The sequence below is a fragment of the Mastigoproctus giganteus genome, chromosome 10 (genome assembly GCF_048544385.1).
Source record: "Mastigoproctus giganteus isolate SK-2022 chromosome 10, ASM4854438v1, whole genome shotgun sequence".
NCBI classification, from domain to species: Eukaryota; Metazoa; Arthropoda; class Arachnida; order Uropygi; family Thelyphonidae; genus Mastigoproctus; species Mastigoproctus giganteus.
In genome coordinates, this window is record NC_143584.1 from 59,543,811 (window position 1) to 59,565,413 (window position 21,603).

The 21,603-nt window shown below is 38.0% G+C and overlaps 1 protein-coding gene across 2 annotated transcripts in view; it reads right to left on the minus strand.

The window, feature by feature from the left end:
- The window catches only part of LOC150079048 (CD109 antigen-like), a 1,092,235-nt gene that overhangs the window by 810,410 nt on the left and 260,222 nt on the right, over positions 1 to 21,603 (minus strand). For both annotated transcript variants that reach the window (XM_090384122.1, XM_090384121.1), the window contains exon 9: positions 5,697 to 5,736. In XM_090384122.1, the coding sequence (XP_090240248.1) occupies positions 5,697 to 5,736 (40 nt within the window). The remainder of the gene's footprint in view (positions 1 to 5,696; positions 5,737 to 21,603) is intronic.

Below are 21,603 nucleotides of genomic sequence, written 5' to 3' on the forward strand. Positions count from 1 at the left end.
GGAATTTGGGGAGTAGAATGTGTACAGGAAGGATATACATTATAGGAAGGGAGGAGGGGTTATGCTATTAGTTAAGAAACACTTAGCCATAATTATGAGAGCTTCTTTGGACTCAGGGAAGGTACCCATGGACTGGAGATGTGCCAGTCGACTTCGCTGGACAGTGCAGTGTCGAGTCAGTTTGGTGTGACATAAGCATTGGGACATCAAAATTGAGAGTAGGAGTGTGCTATAGGCCTAATGACTCTGATGAGTACAATAAGAAACTGTACAGGGAAAGAGAGTGGGCCAGTAAATCAGAGAGTCTTATAATGTGGGATTTTAATTTCCCAGATATTGACTGGAATTTGTGGGTTGGTCACTCACACACTGGCAAGGCCTTTGTGGATTTGTTGGATGATCGTTTTCTACATCAGTATGTTCGGGAGGCAACTAGAGGGAGTAATACTCTTGATCTGATTATCAGTAGTGATTCTTCATGCATAAAGAATCTGCAGATAAAGGAACCACTAGGTAGCATCCTGATTACAGTGTGCAGAAGTGGGATTTACTCAAAGAGGTAACTACCATCAGGGGTAAAGGGAAGGGTTTTTGCTTTTGTAAAGGCGACTACGGTGGTCTGAGACAGTATTTAAATTCTATATAGTGGGACCAACTATTGATGTTACAACAGCAAATTCAAAATGGGAAGCATTCAAAGAATTAATCTTGGAAGCTACTAGGCTTTACATACCAACTAAGAAATATTGTTAAGGTTTAGGCCTAAATGGATGTCAGATGAACTAATGAGACATGTGGGAGAAAGAAAAATGCATGGGATACATATAAATAAATGGGTGACATGGAAGCTTATGACAGATATAAGCTGGTCTGTAACCAAGTCACAAAGGAGATTAGGCAGGCAAAGGCAGATTATGAGAAATCATTGGCAAAGGACGCAAAGAAAAACAGAAAAGAATTCTTTACCTATGTAAACTCTAGAAGGAAAGGGATGAATCAGATTGGTCCACTGGATATTGATGGTTCAACTGTTGATGATCCTGCCCAGGTGGCTAACATACAAAATGAGAATTTTGCATGTACATTCACCCATGAGGAGTTATTCGGGGAGGGGAATGCCAGAGGTGACTTAAACTCTGCAAAGCAAGTAAGCAAACACTTAGCCATAATTATGAGAGCTTCTTTGGACTCAGGGGACGTACCCATGGACTGGAGATGTGCAAAGGTGACCCCAATTCACAAAGGAGGATCAAAGGGCGACACAAGTAATTATAGACCTGTTAGGTTTAACTTCTGTTCCAGGAAAATTTGGAGGCACTGGTTAAAGAAGCACTGCAGAATCATCTAGACAAGACTTCAGTTACAACTCGGACACAGCATGATATTCTTAAAGGAAAGTCTTGCCTGACCAATTTGATTGGATACTATGATGGGGTCACAAAGGAACTGGATGCAGGGAATAACTTTGATATCATATATTTGGATCTTAGAAAGGCTTTTGATACTGTTGCACATGGAAGACCTGAAAAAATTGGAGGAGTGTGACACTGGAGGCAAATTAGTGCTATGGATAAAGGGATGGTTGAGTGGGAGAAGACAGAGAGTAGTAATCAATGGACACTGCTCATCGTGGACTAATGTTATTAGTGGAGTCTCTCAGGGTTCAGTGTTGGGTCCATTGTTGTTTTCTGTATTTATAAATGATATTGATTATGGTATATCAAGCTTAATGTATATTAAGCTTAATGCAGACAATATGAAGGTTGGCAGGATTGTTAAGGACACTAATGACAGTCCGCTGCTGCAACAGGATCTAGAAAAGTTGAGCAGATAGGCTGAGAGGTGGCAAATGAAGTTTAACATTGACAAATATAAAGTACTTCATATGGGAAGCAGTAACCCCAGAGTGATGTATCAACTCTGTGGTACTACACTGACAGTGGTAGAGAACGAAAAGGACCTGGGGGTAATTGTGCAGGCAGATATGAGGTTTTCTGAGCAGTGCAGACGGTCTGCAAGAGTAGTGCAGAGTGTCTTGTCAATGACATACAGGAATTTTTCTAGCAGGGAATAACAAGGTGATTATCCCCTTGTATAAGGCAATGGTCAGGCCACACCTTGAGTACTGTATACAGGTCTGGAGGCCTCATTTTAAGAAGGATGTACAGCTGTTGGAACGAGTACAGAGAAGGGCAACAAGATTAGTGAATGGAACAAAGGTTGCTCTTATGAAGAAAGGCTTAAATTTTGCAAATTACAGTGTCTGGAGACTAGGCACCTGCGAGGTGATCTGATTGAGGTGTATAAAGTCTTGAATGGTTTGAGCATGCTCAATGCTGATGGGATTCTACCTCTTGCTCAGAATAATCACTTCCTGAGATGGCATAAATTCAAATTGAGGAAAGACAGATGCAGGATAGATGTGTGGAAATTTGCCTTTAGCCAGCGGGTAGTTGGGTGGTGGAACAGACTTCCATCCCTTGTTGTGGAACTTGATAGCCTAAATAAATTTAAGGCTCAGCTGGACAGGTATTTCAAATGAACGGAGGGGTGAAATGGAAGTGGTTTTTTTTTTTTTGGCTGATGCTACATAAGCTTGCTTTCTTGCATCATACCTCTACTAATGCTAATGCTAATGCTAATCATCTGAGTCATTTGCATGTGAGTCAATGCAGTCACGTACATTGACAGTGTTCAAAGTTTTGAATCCCAAGTCTTTTCTGATCTTCACAATGTCTTCGGCAATTGTCTGAATTTGCGATTCCAAACCAGTGAAATCATTTGCAAAATGGGGTAAAACATGCTGCCAAACAGAACTCATTTTATTGGCAATTATTTCTAGCAAGATGCAAATATATTTTCGATTGTATTTAAATGTGGAAAAAATAAATTGTGAAATGAAAAGTTTGAAAGCTCTCACGTTATCTTGTAAGGATGGAATTAAGAATACTGAACACTGTTGCACATTGCTGCTGACTGCCTGAGGGGAGCTACTGGCACATATTGCTAGGTCAGCAATACTGAAAGGTATGTTCGTCATGTAAAATGAGGCAAACACAGTTTGTCAGTCGCTATTGTATATGGTGTAAACTATGAGTACAGGCTGGACAGTAAGCTGGGTACTGCAGTTTTTGCACTGTGATGGATCAGTGCCTGTAAGCAGATAAAGTTGTGTTAGGTGTGGGCAGCAGCCTATTCACAATTGGACTAGTATGATTGCTTATTGTCTATTTTCATGCATACTGGATTTCCATGATTGGAGATCTTTCTTTATAAGGAGCGGCTTGTTATCACCTTGACTTTGCCAGATGTGTTTCCATTGTTCAAGACATTGCTTCTTTATAATGGACTTGTAATAGTCTGAGATCAGTGTACTAATGGATTGGTCCATACGATCTGTAGCTGATTTGACAGCTAGGTCTGCATATTCATTTCCAGAAATCCTAACGTGACCAGGGGTCCAACAAAAGAGAACTTGTTGTTTGTTATGATTGCAATATGTAAGTTTCTTTACTATGGTAATGTTGGGAAATAATGCTGCTGCACCGACATCAGTGTCAGTTTTCCATCCATATGTATAGATTGGCATGTACTGTGCATGCTGAGTTCCCAGTACAGCATATATTTGCAGTATGTTCTGTACGGATAAGGTGTGTTTTCCCCACACTGTGAATGAAAGGTCACACAGTGGTGTGTGCATGTTAGGGGAAAGATGCCTCCACTGGTTTCCCCACATCTACACCATATGAACTCTGTGGAGGCAAAGAAAGTGTGTGTGTTGTATATGAAATATTGTGTTGGATTCTGTTGTGTGTCCTGGCTTTTGGCCGTAGGGCCCCTTGTTCCCACAAGGGGGGGGGGCGCTCTACGTTGCCTGCCACACCGGTAGCCAAGCTGCCTACAATTCTCTGGCTGGTCTCCACCAGGGTTGCCTGAGCTTCCTGGACAGAGACCAAGTAAAAAAAATCAAAGAGAGCAAGGGGAGACAGTCATGAAGGGCGCAGTGAAGTAGAAAAGAATAGCTGCTGTAGTGAAGGTGGCACTTATAAGGTCACACAGTGGTACGTAATATATCCAAGCATTTCCTAATGTGCATGAAATGAAATAAACATACACTACTTGTTACAATAGTCCATCACAGTACTTTGGCCAGGTAACAAAAATTTGTTAGTGTGAGAATGAAGATGCAAGATATTAAATGACTTTGTTCAGCAAGCTGTACAGGATCATACATCAAGTGGACCAACATGACTTTATCCCTTTCCTTCTAATGTAGTATTAACATATTAAAATAATTCCTTTTCCTTTAATACATTAATACGTATTAAAAGAAATGGAACTACACACACACTAGAAATCTGTGTCCCATAACAATAGTAATCATCCCGTGCATTTTCCTGTTTGCCACTAAACTCCTCAGTCTGATATCTATTTTGATCTAAACCATAAAAAATATCTCTTAAGTGGTTTAAAAATCTTAATAGCCTCTATGGTTACCTTCCATACGTTCCCTTAACACTTCCCATTTACCATTTACATTTTTTAACAATTGTTAAAGAATTTGTCCCACTGAAAAGGATTTAAAAAATGTCTGAGCCCATTATAATCACCTTTCTGAAAATAAACTCCTTCCATTTATCCCGAAAAACAATCATGTATAAAGAAATAACTATTGAAACCCAGATGTTCCATTAATTGAAAATTCTTAATACATGATGAATCACTGTTGACAACTCGAAAAATGAATATTGCTTTACCTTGTTATCTCTTTAATATGGTATAGATAAAATTCATGCAATAAATCCAGAAATGTTTTGGTACTGTTTAAGCAACCAATTGACATGATCAAATCTATATCGAGAAGGTTAATATCCCCCATTAAAAGACATTCTGATTTGCTAGACCTGCTATGTTTGTCTGTATAGTATAATTGTTCACTATGCTGATCACAGTCATTTGACACATTCCATAGCTCTACCTATTTTGTTTTCCCACTGCTTTTTTTTTTCACACCAGATTAACTTCAATATTATTGAGTTATTCTGGTGTACCCTACCTCCTGCCATCATGTAATTTCTGTAGATGTCATAATCACCATATTCATCCCAATATCAAAGTCACACCACATTTCTGAATAACCCCATAATGTCCAAATTTGATGTATAATCAATACTTATTTCAAATTCTTCAAATTTTTTTACAGTACTGCTGGCATTAGTGCATAAAGCAAATAAATGTGCTCCAATCTGGGATTTTAGTATCTCTAAGGTAGATCATATAATACTATGGCAAGCCTTAATCCTACCCCATTGCCCCCAGGGCTATCGAGGCTACTGGATGATTTGAAAAACAGCTGCAATGCATCAGAGCTACTTTCTAACTGACAACCCCACCACAGTTTTGAATGGCATTCTACAGTCTCCAATGTGATTTTAACTCAGACCTCTCCAAAGAAATGGCAAGTGCAAACTGACTACTCCATTACAAAGGACCTCAAATGTACATAGGTAAGAGCAATTCCCTATATTTATTATTCTGTACAGAAAAGTCCCTTCTCACTAGAGATTGTATAAATGTCAGCATATTTCCTCCCTTTTAACAACATTACAGAGATAAACATGTGCTTCAGTAGTTAATGTTGATTTCAATGAATAATCAATTAAATTAATAAACAAAAAAAACGAAAATACACTTACTGTATTCTGCAACTATAAATGGCTTCTGAAATTTCTGACCCTGGAAAAAGCTTATTTTGTAAATAAAAACAATAATCAATACATAAATAAGTAAACATTAGTTTATTGTGCATGACTGATACAGAAATCCACATCCAATCTCATATGACCTGAAAGATGTGAGACCAGAGGGAGCTTTTCAGAACTAAATCATCATCTATACATCTTACATGCAACACAGCACAACACAATAATGCAATTCATATAAACATAGAGCAAAGTTACATTAAGTTCTTTAAAATCATAACACAACAGATTAGATTTCATTACCCCACAAGAAGATAAAAGACACTGTAATATTTCATATAAATCACAGTAGGTTTATTTCACAACCTAGATGAAACTTCGATATGGCCTCATTCAAGAATTAAATGCAACATAAGACAAAATTAAAATACATATAGAAATGTACTTGGATTATTACATTCAAATATGTGTTTTCTTTTTTTCTTTTTTTTATATTAGAAATGATAAATGATGCAAGAAATCAAGCTTATACAGCATCAGCCAAAAAACACCACCTATCCATCCCTCCAATAGTTTGTCTACTTCTTTCTTGAATTTATTAAAACTACTCACTTCCAGAACAATAGATGCAAGATTGTTCCAACAATCAGCACATCTCTCCTGCAATCATCCTTCCTTGTTTTGAATTTAAGCTCCCTCGTGTGTAGTCTGAGCAAAAGAAAGAATGTCCGCATTTGATCACTTAACTAGTATTTCAAATTCATCAAATTTATTTACTTGCTCCTAGCATTAGTGTACGGAGTAAATATACATGCACTTGTTCTTACTCTTAATTATTCTAACACAGCCATTTACTTGTTCCATTAGGACCCTCCTGCAGGCCTTGAAATCCCCAACACCTTGCTCTCCAGGCTGCTGCTCATTCCAATAGAAGTAGTGCAAGAATCACTTTCACTTCTGCCTGCAGCTACTGTTAATCTGTCTGTGTATCCTAAGTTTGCCAACCCACCTAACACTGCCTCGAAAGCATCATAAAATATTCTTGCATCCCTTCTATTTAAGAATATCCCTTCCCTGTAAAAACAGCCTCTCCAGTTAAAGATTACACACCACACTGATAAAAATTCTACCCAATGAGCCTTTTACAGTCTCCCAGGGCCAACTTGATTGACAAGGCTCTCATTATGTACTCAAGATTTGTTTGAGGCTATAAACTTTAAAGACAAAGTATTTTGAGTTCTTGGAAATGGATAAGTTTTGCAAAACATTTTCCTGCTTTTTAACTTAATTAACATATTAAATTGTGTTCAATAAATAAATTAATAGTCCTAGTCACATTTGTTAGCTGATTTTTAAATTCAGCTAGAGATTTTGTAAGTTATGACTAAATATTCATAGAGGTTTTTTTATCGATGATTTGGTGTGAATATCATATTATGTAACTAGTAGTATGGTAGTGCATAATAGTGGAACTGAATGGTTTTAATTGTGGTAAATAAGTAGCTAATTGTGGTAAATAAGTTCTAATCTTTTGGACTGTATATACATATATTTTTTTTTTGTGTTTACTAACAAATTCTATTTCTAGTAAGGCAATAACTATTTTAAAATCTATGAACATAACATTATAGTTTGAAACATACAATGTAAACTTGACAGGTAATACATATTATTGCATTTAGGTATCTATTAGTTTTAGTGCAGTATTTTCTAATTAAACTGAATATAAATGTAAATCATGCCTCAGACTACAGCAGAAAAGCAATTGGATCAAATTAGTAGGAGTGCTATGTCTTGGGGGAACCAAAGGGTTCCCCTTTGGTTCCCCAAAATGTGCTGCTTGTGCAATTTTTGTGAACTTATCTGGAATGGGACATGAAATAGCCAAAGGTCTTTATGTGTTTAAGGCAAAGATTATGAAGAAATTAGATACAAACACCCTCGAAGGAATTAAAATGAGTGGCCCAGCCCATCAAGCTCTGTTACTGAACTCAGTCCCAGAGCTTACACTTGTGCATCAGGCAACAGTGGCTCTCTCCAAGACAAAATGCACTGGTCCCACAGGAGGCAGTTATTGTCAGTGACTCTGTTGCCACTTGTGTAAAAAAGGACAGGTGGATTAGGATCAGGATATGTCTGATCCTAATCCACCTGTCTTACTCTAATGATATTAAGAGTAAGAGATCTGAAGACTTACTCAACACATACATTAGCATTAGCATTAGTAGAGGCATTTGATGCAAGAAAGCAAGCTTATGCAGCATCAGCCAAAAAAAAAAAAAAAACCCACTTCCACTTCACCCCTCTGTTCGTTCAAAATACCTGTCCAGCTGAGCCTTAAACTTATTTAGGCAATCAACCTCCACCACAAGGGATGGCAGTCTGTTCCACCAACCAACCACCCGCTGGCTAAAGGCAAATTTCCGCACGTCTATCCTACATCTGTCTTTCCTCAATTTGAATTTATACCCTCTGAGGTGATTTTTCTGAGCTAGAGGAAGAATCCCATCAGCATTGAGCATGCTTAAACCATTCAAGGCTTTATACACCTCTATCAGATCACCTCGCTGGTGCCCAGTCTCCAGACACTGTAATTTGCAAAACTTAAGCCTTTCTTCGTAAGAGCACCCCTTTGTTCCATTCACTAATCTTGTTGCCCTTCTCTGTACTCGTTCCAGCAGCTCTACATCCTTCTTGAAATGAGGCCTCCAGACCTGTATACAGTACTCTAGGTGTGGCCTGACCATTGCCTTATACAATGGAATAATCACCTCCTTATCCCTGCTGGAAAAATTCCTGTATATCATTGACAATACTCCATGAGCTACTCTTGCAGCCCTTCTGCACTGCTCAGAGAACTTCATATCTGCCTGCACAATCACCCCCAAGTCCCTTTCATTCTCTACCACTGTCAGTGTAGTACCACAGAGTTGATACGTTGCTCTGGGGTTGCTTTTTCCCATGTGTAGTACTTTACATTTGTCAATGTTAAACTTCATTTGCCACCTCTCAGCCCATCTGCTCAACCTTTCCAGATCCTGTTGCAGCAGCATAGTGTCAGTAGTGTCCTTGACAACCCTGCCAACCTTTGTATCATCTGCAAACTTGGACATTAAGCTTGATATACCATCATCAATATCATTTATAAATACAGAAAACAATAATGGACCCAACACTGAGCCCTGAGGGACTCCACTAATAACATTAGTCCACGATGAGCAGTGTCCATTGATTACCACTCTCTGTCTTCTCCCCCTCAACCACCCCTTTATCCATAGCAGCAATTTGCTTCCAATGTCACACTGCTCCAATTTGTGTAGCAGTCTTCCATGTGCAACAGTATCAAAAGCCTTTCTAAGATCCAAGTATATAATATCAAAGTTACTCCCTGCATCCAGTTCTTTTGTGACTGCATCATAGTATCCAATCAAGTTGGTCAGGCAAGACTTCCCCTTAACAAAACCATGCTGTGTCTGAGCTATAACTGAAGTCTTGTCTAAATGATCCTGCAGTGCTTCTTTAACCAGTGCCTCCATTAATTTTCCTGGAACAGAAGTTAAGCTCACAGGTCTATAATTACTTGTGTCAGCCTTTGATCCTCCTTTGTGAATTGGGGTCACATTTGCACATTTCCAGTCTATGGGTACCTCCCCTGAGTCCAAGGAAGCTCTCATAATTATGGCTAAGGGTTTGCTTACTTCCTTTGCTGCCTCCTTTAATATAACTGGATAGATCCCATCCACCCCGGGTGCCTTTCTTGTGTTTATCTTCAACAGTTTCTCCTCCACTTTACTCGCAGTTATTTCAAGATTCTGTAGCTTACTGCTAGAGTTGAATACACCTCTGGCATTCCCCTTGCTGAATAACTCCTCATGTGTGAATGTCGATGCAAAATATTCATTTAGTTTGTTAGCTATCTGAGCAGGATCATCAACAGTTGACCCATCAATATCAAGTGGACCAATCTGATTCATCCCCTTCCTTCTAGAGTTTACATAAGTAAAGACCTCTTTGCTGTTTTTCTTTGCATCCCTTGCCAAGGATTTCTCGTAATCTGCCTTCGCCTGCCTAACCTCCTTTGTAACTTGGTTGCATATCAACTTGTATCTATCATAGGCTTCTGTGTCATGTGTTAATTTGTAAGTATCCCATGCATTTTTCTTCTCTGCCATATGCCTCATTAGTTCATCTGACATCCATTTTGGCCTAAACCTTGAACAATATTTCTTAGTTGGTATGTAAAGCCTAGTAGCTTCCAAGATAAGTTCTTTGAATGCTTCCCATTTTGAATTTGCTGTTGGTAACATCATCAGTTGGTCCCACTGTATAGAATTTAAATACTGTCTCAGTCCATCGTAGTCGCCTTTACGGAAGCAATAACCCTTCCCTTTACCCCTAATGGTAGTTACCTCTTTCAGTAAATCCCACTTCAGCACACTGTGATCACTGCCACCTAGTGGTTCATTTATCTGCAGATTCTTAAAGCACGAAGAATCACTGCTGATAATCAAATCAAGAGTATTACTCCCTCTAGTTGCCTCCCGAACATGCTGATGTAGAAAACAATCATCCAATAAATCCACAAAAGCCCTGCTAGTGTGTGAGTAACCAGCCCCCAAATTCCAGTCAATATCTGGGAAATTAAAATCTCCCATTATAAGACTCTCTGATTTACTGGCCCACTCTATTTCCCTGTACAGTTCCTTATTATACTCATCAGAGTCATTAGGCCTATAGCACACTCCTACTCTCAATTTTGATCTCCCAATGCTTATGTCACACCAAACTGACTCCACACTGCACTGTCCAGCGATGTCGACTGGCTTCACTTCCTTGGTTTTTATGTGTTTCTTAACTAACAGCATAACCCCTCCCCCCTTCCTATCCTGTCTATCCTTTCTGTAGACGTTGTACTCCCCAAATTGCATTTCTGCATCCCTTATATCTGTGTGACACCACGTCTCTGATATCCCAACAATATCTGCCTTTGATGTTTTGAGCAATACCTCAAATTCATCAAAATTATTTACTAAACTCCTAGCATTGGTGTACACGCAAGTATACCTGCACCTGTTTCTATTCTTAGCTACCCTAACACAACCCATGTGTTTACTTGTACCGCAATGGCTCCCAGCAGTCTCTGAAATACCATGCATCTTGTTTTTCAGGCTTCTGCTCATTCTAATAGAAGCAGTGCAAGAATCTCTTTCACCTCTGCCAGTGGCTACTGTCAATCTATTGGTCTTACAGAAATATTGTTCAAGGTTTAGGGCTAAATGGTAATCAAATGAACTAATGAGACTCGTGACAGAGAAGAAAAATGCATGGGAGGCATATAAATTATCAAGCGACTCAGAAACCTATGGCAGATATAAGCTAGTCTGTAATCAGGTCACAAAGGAAGTTAGGCAGGCAAAGGCAGATTACGAGAAATCTTTGACAAAGGATGCTAAGAAAAACAGCAAGGATTTCTTTACTTGTATAAACTCTAAAAGGAAGGGGATGAATCTGATTGGTCCACTTGATATCGATGGTTCGACTGTGGATGATCCTGCTCAGATAGCAAACAAACTGAATGAGTAGTTTGCATCTACATTCACACATGAGGAGTTATTATGGTTTGAAAATGGCAGAAGATTATCAAATTGTAGCAGGGTGCTTAATGATTTTGTAATAACTGAGAGCAAAGTGGAGGGGAAATTGTTGAAGTTAAACATAAGAAAGACACCTGGGGTGGATGGGATCTATCCAGTTATATTAAAGGAGGCGGCAAATCAACTAAGCAAAACCTTAGCCATAATTATGAGAGCATCCTTGGACTCAGGGGAGGGCCCCCACAGACTGGAGATGTGCAAATGTATTTCCAATTCACAAAGGGGGATCGAAGGGTGACAGGTGAGTATGGGCTTGGCAAACCCAGGGTCCTGAGCTGAACATCATCATTCTTCTCTTTCTTGGTGATTCCTTTCTATTTCTCTCTCTCTCTCTCAGGGTAACTTGGGAATTTTTTTTTTTTTTTTTGGCTGGTGCAGCATAAGCCTCAGGCTTCCTTGCACCATATGGCTCATAATAATAAAATAAAATAAATGAGTAATTACAGACCAGTTAGTTTAACTTTTGTTCTGGGTAAAATAATGGAGTCACTGGTTAAAGATGCATTGCAGGATCATCTAGACAAGACTGCAGCAATAATTCAGACATAGCATGGGTTTGTTAAGAGAAAGTCTTGTCTGACAAATTTGATGGGATATTATGATGTGGTTACAAAGGAACTGGATGCAAAAAATAATTTGGATTCCAGGAAAGCTTTTGACACTGTTGTGCATGGAAGACCATTGTACAAATTGGAGCAGAATGGTATTAAGAGTAAGTTGCTACAATGGATAAAAGAATGGTTGAGTGAGAGAAGACAGAGGGTGGTAATCAATGGGTGCTACTCTTCATGGACTAATGTTATTAGTGGAGTCCCACAGGGTTCGGTGTTGGGTCCACTGTTGTTTGTATATTTATCAATGATATTGATGAAGGTATATCAGGCTTAGTGTTGAAGTTTGCAGATGATACAAAGGTTGGCAGGGTTGTTAATGACAGTAACGGCAGTGTGCCACTGCAACAGGATCTAGAAAATTTGGGCAGATGGGCTAAGAAGTGGCAACTGAAGTTAAACCTTGATAAATGCAAAGTACTGCATATGGGTAAAAGTAACCCCAGAGAAACTTACCAATTGTGTGGTACTACACTTTAGGTGGTAGAAAATGAAAAAGACCTGGGAGGAATTGTGTAGTCAGATATGTAGTTTTCTGAGCAATGCAGACAAGCTGCCAGGGCACGTCATGGGGTTTTATCAATGATATATAGGAATTTTGCTAGCAGGGAAAAGGAAGTGATTGTTCCTCTGTATAAGGCAATTGTCAACCATGCCTTGAGTACTGCGTACAGGTCTGGAGGCCTCATTTTAGGAAGGATGTAGGTTTGCTTGAGTGTGTACAGAGAAGGGCAACAAGATTGGTGAGGGAAATGAAGGGATCCTCTTACCAAGAGAGGCTTAAGTTCTGCAAATTGCAGAGTATGGAGACTAGGCACCTGCACGATGATCTGATTGAGGTGTATAAGGCCTTGAATGATTTCAGCAGGCTCAATGATGATGGGATTCTTCCTCTTGCTCAGATTACGAACCTATGGGGGCTTAAATTCAAACCGAGGAAAGATAGTTATAGAATAGATGTACGGAAATTTGTCTTTAGCCAGCAGGTAGTTGATTGCTGGAAAAAACTACTATTTGTTGTTGTTGTTGTGGAAGTTGAAAGCTTAAATAAATTGAAGGAAGAACCAAATAGATGAATGAAATGGTAAGTGGGTTTTTTTTTTGGCTGATGCTGTATAAGCTTTGTTTCTTGCATTATACCTTGGTTGGTTGGTTGGTTTTTAATGGCACATGGACTATTGCTTCCAAGGAAAATAAGTGAGTCACTGGTTAAAGAAGAAATGCAGGACCACTACACAAGAATACAGTTAGAGCATGGACTTATTAAGGGGCAATCTTGTCTGACCAATCTGATTGGATATTATGATGCATTAAAAAAGATCTGGATGTAACAAATAATTCTGATATCATATACTTGGATTTCAAGAAAGCTTTTGATGCCTCTTGCACTGAATAAATTGGAAAGTTACTTCTATTGATAAAGGAAAGGCCGAGTAGGAGAAGACAGAGGTTATTAATGGACACTGCTCTCTGTGGATTAATGTTATTAGTGTAGTTCCCCAGGGTTCGGTACTGGATCCATTGTTGTTTTCTATAATTATTAATGATACTGATGAAGGTATATAAAGCTTAATGTCTAAATTTGTATATGATACAAATGTTGGCACTACGGTTAATGACACAAGATCTGGAAAAATTAAGCAGATGGGCTGAGAAATGGGGAGCGCTAATCTCAGATTAATCTACCAACTGTGTTGGGCATTAATCTGGGACTCATACACTCAGTGCAGGGGAAAACGAAAAAGACCCGAGGATAATTGTGCATTCAAATATGAAGCGCTCTGAGCAATGAGGACAGGCAGCCAGGACAGTTTATGGCATTTTGTCAATGATATACAGGAACTCTAGGAGGAATAAGGAGGCAATTATCCCAATGTACAAGGCAATGGTTAGGACAAATCTTGAGTATTACATACAGCTATGGAGGCCTCAGTTTAGGAATGGGTTTTGTAACGGGGGGGGGGGTGCTTTTACCAAAAGAAAGGCTTTAGTTCTGCAAATTGCAACATGGACAGGCACCAGCGAGATGATCTGATTGAGGTGTTTAAGCATTTGAATGGTTTGAGCAAACCCCATGCTGATGGTATTCTTCCTCTTGCTCAGAATACAGTAAACCCCCGCTATTCGCGGTATCTGTATTTGTGGTTTTGCGTATTCGCGGTCGCTGATTTAATATAAAATGGAACCTAAAAAAATGTGAATTTTAAAGCGCCGTGAACATTTTCCGCCATAAAAAAACATGGGTGTGGCTAAAATTATCTTTCCTGGTGAAAACAGCGCTCATTGGGTGGGGGGGAGAGGGGTGACAAAATCACGAACGTGGATGTTTCTCGCTAATCCTTGTTCATTATGTGTTATGCGCTTGTCATGGAAGGTTTCGTCATTTGCTTTTGATTTATATGCTTATAAATTGAATAAATTTATCAATTTATATGCTTACAAAAGTGATAAATCTACCGTTTTGCAGTATAAAACAGACTTTTTCGAGTGTGTTAATGGAAGAAAGTGACTTTATTGTGGACAAGTTCTTTCTAACCCGTACAAAAATATGGCTACGAATAACAAGGGAAATGTGAAAATATCAAAGAAGGTGATGACATTAGCGAATAAAATTGAGTTATTAGACAAAATTTCTAATGGTGAAAGTGTCTCCTCAGTGGCAAAACATTATAAAATCAATGAGTCAATGGCACGATCAATCAAGAAATCGGAAGGAAAAAATCCATCGTAATGTCCGTGAAAACGCGCTAATTGATTCAAAAATTTGCTCTGTAACTCGATGTTAAATTAGAAAAAATGGAAAAGGCTTTAAATCTGTGGATAGAAGACCGAACTCAAATAAAATTCCGTTAAGTTAACTCATCATTCGTGAAAAGGCAAAACTCCTTTATCAACACTTTAGCGAAACTGGTGATAGCACTGGCGGGATAAGTTTTTTTGCTAGCAAAGGCACTGGTTTGAAAGATTTGTTTGAAATTTCTAATAAATATTACATTTAATATTAAATTGTTTCTTATTTTCATTTCGATGCCTTATGCTTGCATTTCACTATATACTGTCTATGTACATAGTCATATTATGAAGGTACATATAATACATACATAAACAAAATTTTAGACCAGTTTTTCTTATATATTTCATACTTTGGAACGGAACCCCTTTATTACTATGGGAGCCATAACTCAGTATTCGCGTTTTCGGTATTCGCGGAATTTCTCAGGAACGTAACCCCTGTGAATAGCGGGGGTTTACTGTATACACATTAGGGAGCATAAATTCAAATAAAATATTTTAATTATGTAATTATGTACATAATGAGTTGTAAAGCACTCTGCTCTGAGACTGAGTGTCACTGATAATGTCACAGCGGCAGCCGTTAAAAACATCTTTACTGCAAGAACTCATTATGAAACTGGTACAGTAAAATAAATAAAAAAGTATTGCTGCATTATTTTGATTGAAAAAATAATTTCAGTACAATGAATGGAATTTTTCATTCTACTAGTGTACAATGAAATAATTTGTATAAAATATAATAACATTAAAATTATTGGTCTGAAATAAGATATATACAATTTTGACACTCAAATTATTTTAATTCCTGAGTGAATACTTAATTGATTGTTGTTCCATCACTTGTAGTAATTACTAAAGTATTTGACTTAATATCTAAATTGAAGACATCTTTCATAAAATTACAAAAGATCTTTCCAGCCTCAGAATTTAATTCTAGATTGAAATCACCAGCAAGAACTACAGGTATACCTAATGACAGATGATAATTTATCCATCATCGCTATTCTCATCTCCTCATCAGTAGTTTTCTTGTCGGTAAAGAAATCATCATTAATTTCTTTTGATTTCAGAAATTCTTCATTTTTTTTTCCACCACCAGTCCATTTTCATCATTCTCATCAAGTTCGATACAAATTTGCCTACAAATTGCTAGCATCTTTTCATTATCAACATCAGATTCAAACTCTTTTCTTCTCAAGGTAATTATTTCTTTGTAGGTTTCATAACGTTCAAAATTTCATTCTCCTCATTGATAAATGGTATGTGTAAAGTTACCATTTTGAATATATGTGCATGAAGACATGTTGTATTATAATTCTGATACCGAATTATATTTAGGAAATTGTTTTTTCACCCATCCCCCGTTTCCTTTTTTGATAATGAGCAGTAAATTGTGCAAGAGTTATATCTTTTAGTGTTTCGCCCCATTTTTTATATTTATCAAAAATGCTATCTTTCCACATATACAAAGACTCACTATCAACTTGTTGTTCATCCAATTCAGCTTTTGATTTATAATTTCTGATGCTCGTGTGGTCAATACCGTTGGCACGTATTCAATCGCTCTTGAAAACACGGACATTGGGTATTGTCATAAATGTTGCAGGTTGCACAAGATTTATACTAAGAATTGTATTTATTCATAAATTTCTCTTCTATCTTGCATTTAAGAAATACACGTGGTCATTTGATACCAGAATATTTATATATTATTCTTCTAATTGGCATTGATTTCTCATTTATATCTGAATTTGTATAACATACATAGTAATATGGGCCATGTTGGTTCACATGCACTCAACGTCAAGAACATTGTAAGTTTTCCAAATTGACGAATCATGGCAAACACATCTTGTTTACTTCGACTCCAATAATATGCTGAATTGGACTCTAATGACTTGTTTATAAATTTTTTCGATTCCAATATAGAATGAGTAATGTTAGCTGTTATTCCGACTGATTTAACTGCAATTTGTAAATTTTCTGCGGCATGCATTCGCATAATTTTTATTGCCATATATAGCACATTAGCATTAATAAAGGCACATGATGCAAGAAAGCAAGCTTATATGGGCACATGCTTTGTACTTGTTGCAGGCAATGATGCAACAAGTGCAGTGACACATCAAGTACAATTGAGCAGTGATGCATTATGTTATACCATAATATCAACATAATGATTAACACGCGAGTGACTGTGCCAAAATCTACAGCTCAGCGTGTGAAGGAATATCATGAAAGAAAGAAAGAAAGAAAGAAAGGGAAGAAATGTGAATCCAGATGAAAATGAATAACAGTGTTCCACTGTGCCTGGAACTTCTGAAACTGCCCACGAGAAAACTCAAGCTCAAAAGATGAAGGAATATCGTGAAAGAAAGGAAAGGAAATTGGACAGAAATGTGAATCCAGATGAAATTCAACAAGAGCATTTCGTGATGCGTGGGATGAACATTTCGTCATGCCTGGGACTTCTCAAACTGCACCCAAAAAAACTCGAGCTGAAATAATGAATGAATATTGCAAACGGAAGAAAAGGAAATTAGAATTAAAACTATTCCGAATCATAATGAAATTCAACCACAGAGTTCTACTATGCCTGATACTTGTCAACCACAGAGTTCTACTATACCCAATACTTGTCAACCACAGATTTCTACTATGCCCAATACTTATCGGGAATCTAAAACTCCATCAGAACAAATGAAGAAATATCATGCATGAAAAAAAGCGAAATTAGAAATGACTAATAATGAGATTCCTGATTACATCCCTATAGTGTCTACACGAGTTGAGAGTGAGTTTGAAAAACTAGTGTACAAAAACCCGTTTGGATTTAGTTGTAATGTTTGTGATCATTTATGGTTTCAATTAGATTTTAAACCATTTCCAACAACTTCATATGAATTACTTCAAAATGAATTTCCTTTAAAGAAATGAGTACTTTCATGATGTGTAATATAGGTCATACTTCATTAAAAGAGGGATGGATAACAACTATAGCCACGTCAGATGGATTTATATATCCAACATATCCTATCCTATTCATTTGTTCTGCTGCATGCCTCTTCTACAGATACTTCCATGGGCACTGTTCTTCTGAATTAGCTTCTATAATTCCTACTCTCTCTCTCTCTCTCTCTCTCTTTCAAAACAGTCTGAACACGTGCCACCACTAGCAACATCCATTTACTGTCCAACTTCAAACTCAAAGAACCAACTTTTCATCTTCCTCGTTTATTCATTCAACTGTCGTTTTCTGGAACAACCTTCCTTCATACATATTTCCTGAAAATTACAGTCTACAGAAGTTCAAGTCCAATGTCAACAAATATCTTCTTTCGTCTTCTCAACCTCCAACCCAAGCACGGTACTAAGTACTATAGGTTCTAACACCTTTCGTGTTTGGGGTTAAAAAAAAAAAAAAAAAAAATTTACCTCAGCTGGATGTTGTAACTGAAAGTTTGATATCACCACGATTACCCTTTATCAAATTCGTCATTTACATTTATGTACATGGAAAATATGGGATAATTGGACAAATAATAAGTGTACCAGTTAACATAAATATGATGGTTCATCAATTACCTAGAGAATTACATCACGATTATGCCATTAATGTACATATAAAACAAAGACTCATACATAAATCATCATATCTACAAGGAGAAAATAGTGAAAATATGGTTACGGTATTTGATAAGTTCAGTTTTTTATAAATTCTACGGCATAAAAGTGAGTGACAATTTCTTGGGGACAAATGATGATAGTGAACAGGAACATTCAGATGAAATTGTGGAAACTGTCAACAATGATGATGAACTATTGTTAATTCAACAATAAACATTATTAGGGTCTGAAGATAAATATTTATGTATAGCACCGGTTCAGAAATCATCTCCAACAAGTTTCATATTTGATATACATGCAAAAGAACATTCTTTTCCAGCTATATATTAGGGGCATGCAGGCAAATTTAAAAATGGATTGAAAATTTATAATGGCATCGAGTGAAATTTGTAGATCTGATCATCGTGGAGTAACTCCCCAACAGCAAAGCAAAAGGCTCAAGATAATGGGAGTGCTGTGGCTCAGGGGAGAACTGAGGGGGGGGGAGCTGTCCTCAGAATCACAGCATTTCAAAATGTACTGCTTCTTTGATGTTTGTGGAGCAATCAGGGATAGGACATGATATTACCAAGGGGAATGTCTTTGTGTGTGCACGATGTAAGGAGTGTGAGAAAATCATGCAACAACTCAGAGTTGTTATGGGCCTATATGAGAGCTTGAAGGACAGAGTGGATGCCCTCAAAGGATCTAAATTGAGGGGCTCATCAAGCTCTCATCTGCCCACATCAATGCCAGAGTTTGCACTTGAACATCAAGCAACTCCCAAGGCAGAAAGTACTGGTCACAAAGGAACTAGTAGTTGTCAGTGATTCTATTGTCGGGGAAACCGAAAACATATTGTGCAAAAAGGATAGGTAGATCAGGACCAGGATATGTCTGCCAGAGGCAAAGGTTGATGACATTGTAGAGCAGATATCATCTTTTAAGGGCACAAAAGGTGATATTGTTGTACACTTTGGAACTAATGATATTAAGAGGAGACCGGCAGAATTACTTAACAAGTACTGGGTACTGTTGAAAAAACGCCGTGAATTAGGGTTGAATTTTAAAGTGTCTGCAATGCTGCTAAGACACGATACGAGGCAGTATATGATGAGAACCTTTTCGATCAATTCAGCTAAAGGAGTAGAATTTTTTTCAGCCTGATCTGTGCTTGTTAACAGGAGAGACTTCTTCTACAGAGATGGGATACTTAAATAGAAAGGATGCAAGAATTTTTTGCTGATGCTATCAAGGCGGTGTTAGGTGGGTCGGAAAACTGCTAGCTTGAGGGGATACACAGATTAATAGATTAACAGTAGCCTCTGGCAGACGTGAAAGTGATTCTTACACTACTTCTATTGGAATGAGCAGCAGCTTGGAAACCAAGTTGCAGTGCATTTAAGAGACTGCCTAGGTGTCATTGTGATAAGTAAATACATGGGCCATGTTAGAGTAGCTAAGAATAGGAACAGGTGCATATATACTTTCGTGTACATCAATGCTAGGAGTTAAACTTTCATGTACATCAATGCTAGGAGATAAATAAATTTGATGAATTTGATGTTTCGACTGTTGGTCAAAACATCAAAGGCAACTGAGGATGTTACCAACAGCAAATTCAAAATGGGAAACATTCAAAGAATTAATCTTGGAAGCTACTAATCTTTTCATACCAACTAAGAAATATTGTTCAAGGTTTAGGCCTAAACGTCAGATGAACTAATGAGAGATGTGGCAGAGAAGAAAAATGCAGGGGATACATATAAATTAATGGGTGACACAGAAGCCTATGATAGATATAAGCTGGTCTGTAACCAAGTCACAAAAGAGGTTAGGCAGACAAAGGCACATTCCGAGAAATCTTTGGCAAAGGATGCAAAAAAAAATTGCAAAGATTTATTTACTTATGTAAACTCTAGAAAGAAGGGATGAATCAGATTGGTCCACTGGATATCGATAGGTCAACTGTTGATATTCCTGCTCAGGTAGCTAACAAACTAAATGAGTATTTTGCATCTACATTCACACATGAAGAGTTATTCAGGGAAGAGAATGCCAGAGATGAATTAAACTCTAGCAGTGAGCTCGATGATTTTGTAATAACTGAGAGCAGAGTGGAGGAGAAATTCTTGAAGTTAAACATAAGGAAGGCACCTAGAGTGTACGGGATCTATCCAGTTATATTAAAGTAGGCAGCAAAGGAAGTAAGCAAACCTCAGCTGTAATTATGAGAGCTTCCTTCGACTCAGGGGAGGTCCCCATGGACTGGAGGTGAGCAAATGTATCACCAATTCACAAAGGGGGGTTCAAAAGGTGACAAAAGTAACTATAGACCTGTTAGTTTAACTTGTGTTCCGAGGAAAATAATGGAGTTACTGGTTAAAGAAGCATTGCAGGATCATCTAGACAAGACCACAGTAATAGTTAAGACACAGCATGGGTTTGTTAAACGGAGGTCTTGTCTGACCAATTTGATTGGATACTATGATGTTGTTGTTGTTGTTTGGTTTTAGGAGCATTAGCAACTAAGGCCATATTGCTCCGGGATATGCGGTGGTTATTCCCTGACCTTTCCGCTTCCTCCGTATTTGGTGGTGACAGGCTCAAACCCCCGGTGTAATCAAGAAACGTGTGCTACGCACTGCTGCTCCTTCCCATCTGGCTACGGAGGAGCCCTTACTATGATGTGGTCAGAAAGGAACTGAATGTCAAGAATAATTTTGATATCATATACTTGAATTTCAGGAAAGGTTTTGATACTGTTGCACATGGAAGACTGCTGTCCAATTGGAGAGGTATGGCATTAAGGGTAAGCTGCTACAATGGATGGTTGAGTGGGAGATGACAGAGAGTGGTAATTAATGGACATTGCTCTTCGTGGACAAATGTTATTAGTGGAGTTCTCCAGGGTTCGGTGCTGGGCCCATTGTTGTTTTGTGTATTCATCAGTGATATTGATGAAGGTATATCAGGATTAATGTCCAAGTTTGCAGATGATACAAAGGTTGGCAGCTTTGTTAATGACAGTTAAGACAGTATGTTACTGCAACAGGATCTAGAAAAGTTTGTCTAATGGGCTGAGAAGTGGCAACTGAAGTTTAACATTGACAAATGCAAAGTACTGCATATGGGTAGCAATAACCCAAGAGAAACGTACCAACTGTGTGGTACTATACTCAGGGAAGTGGAAAGTGAAAAAGACCTGGGGGTAATTGTGCAGTCAAATATGAA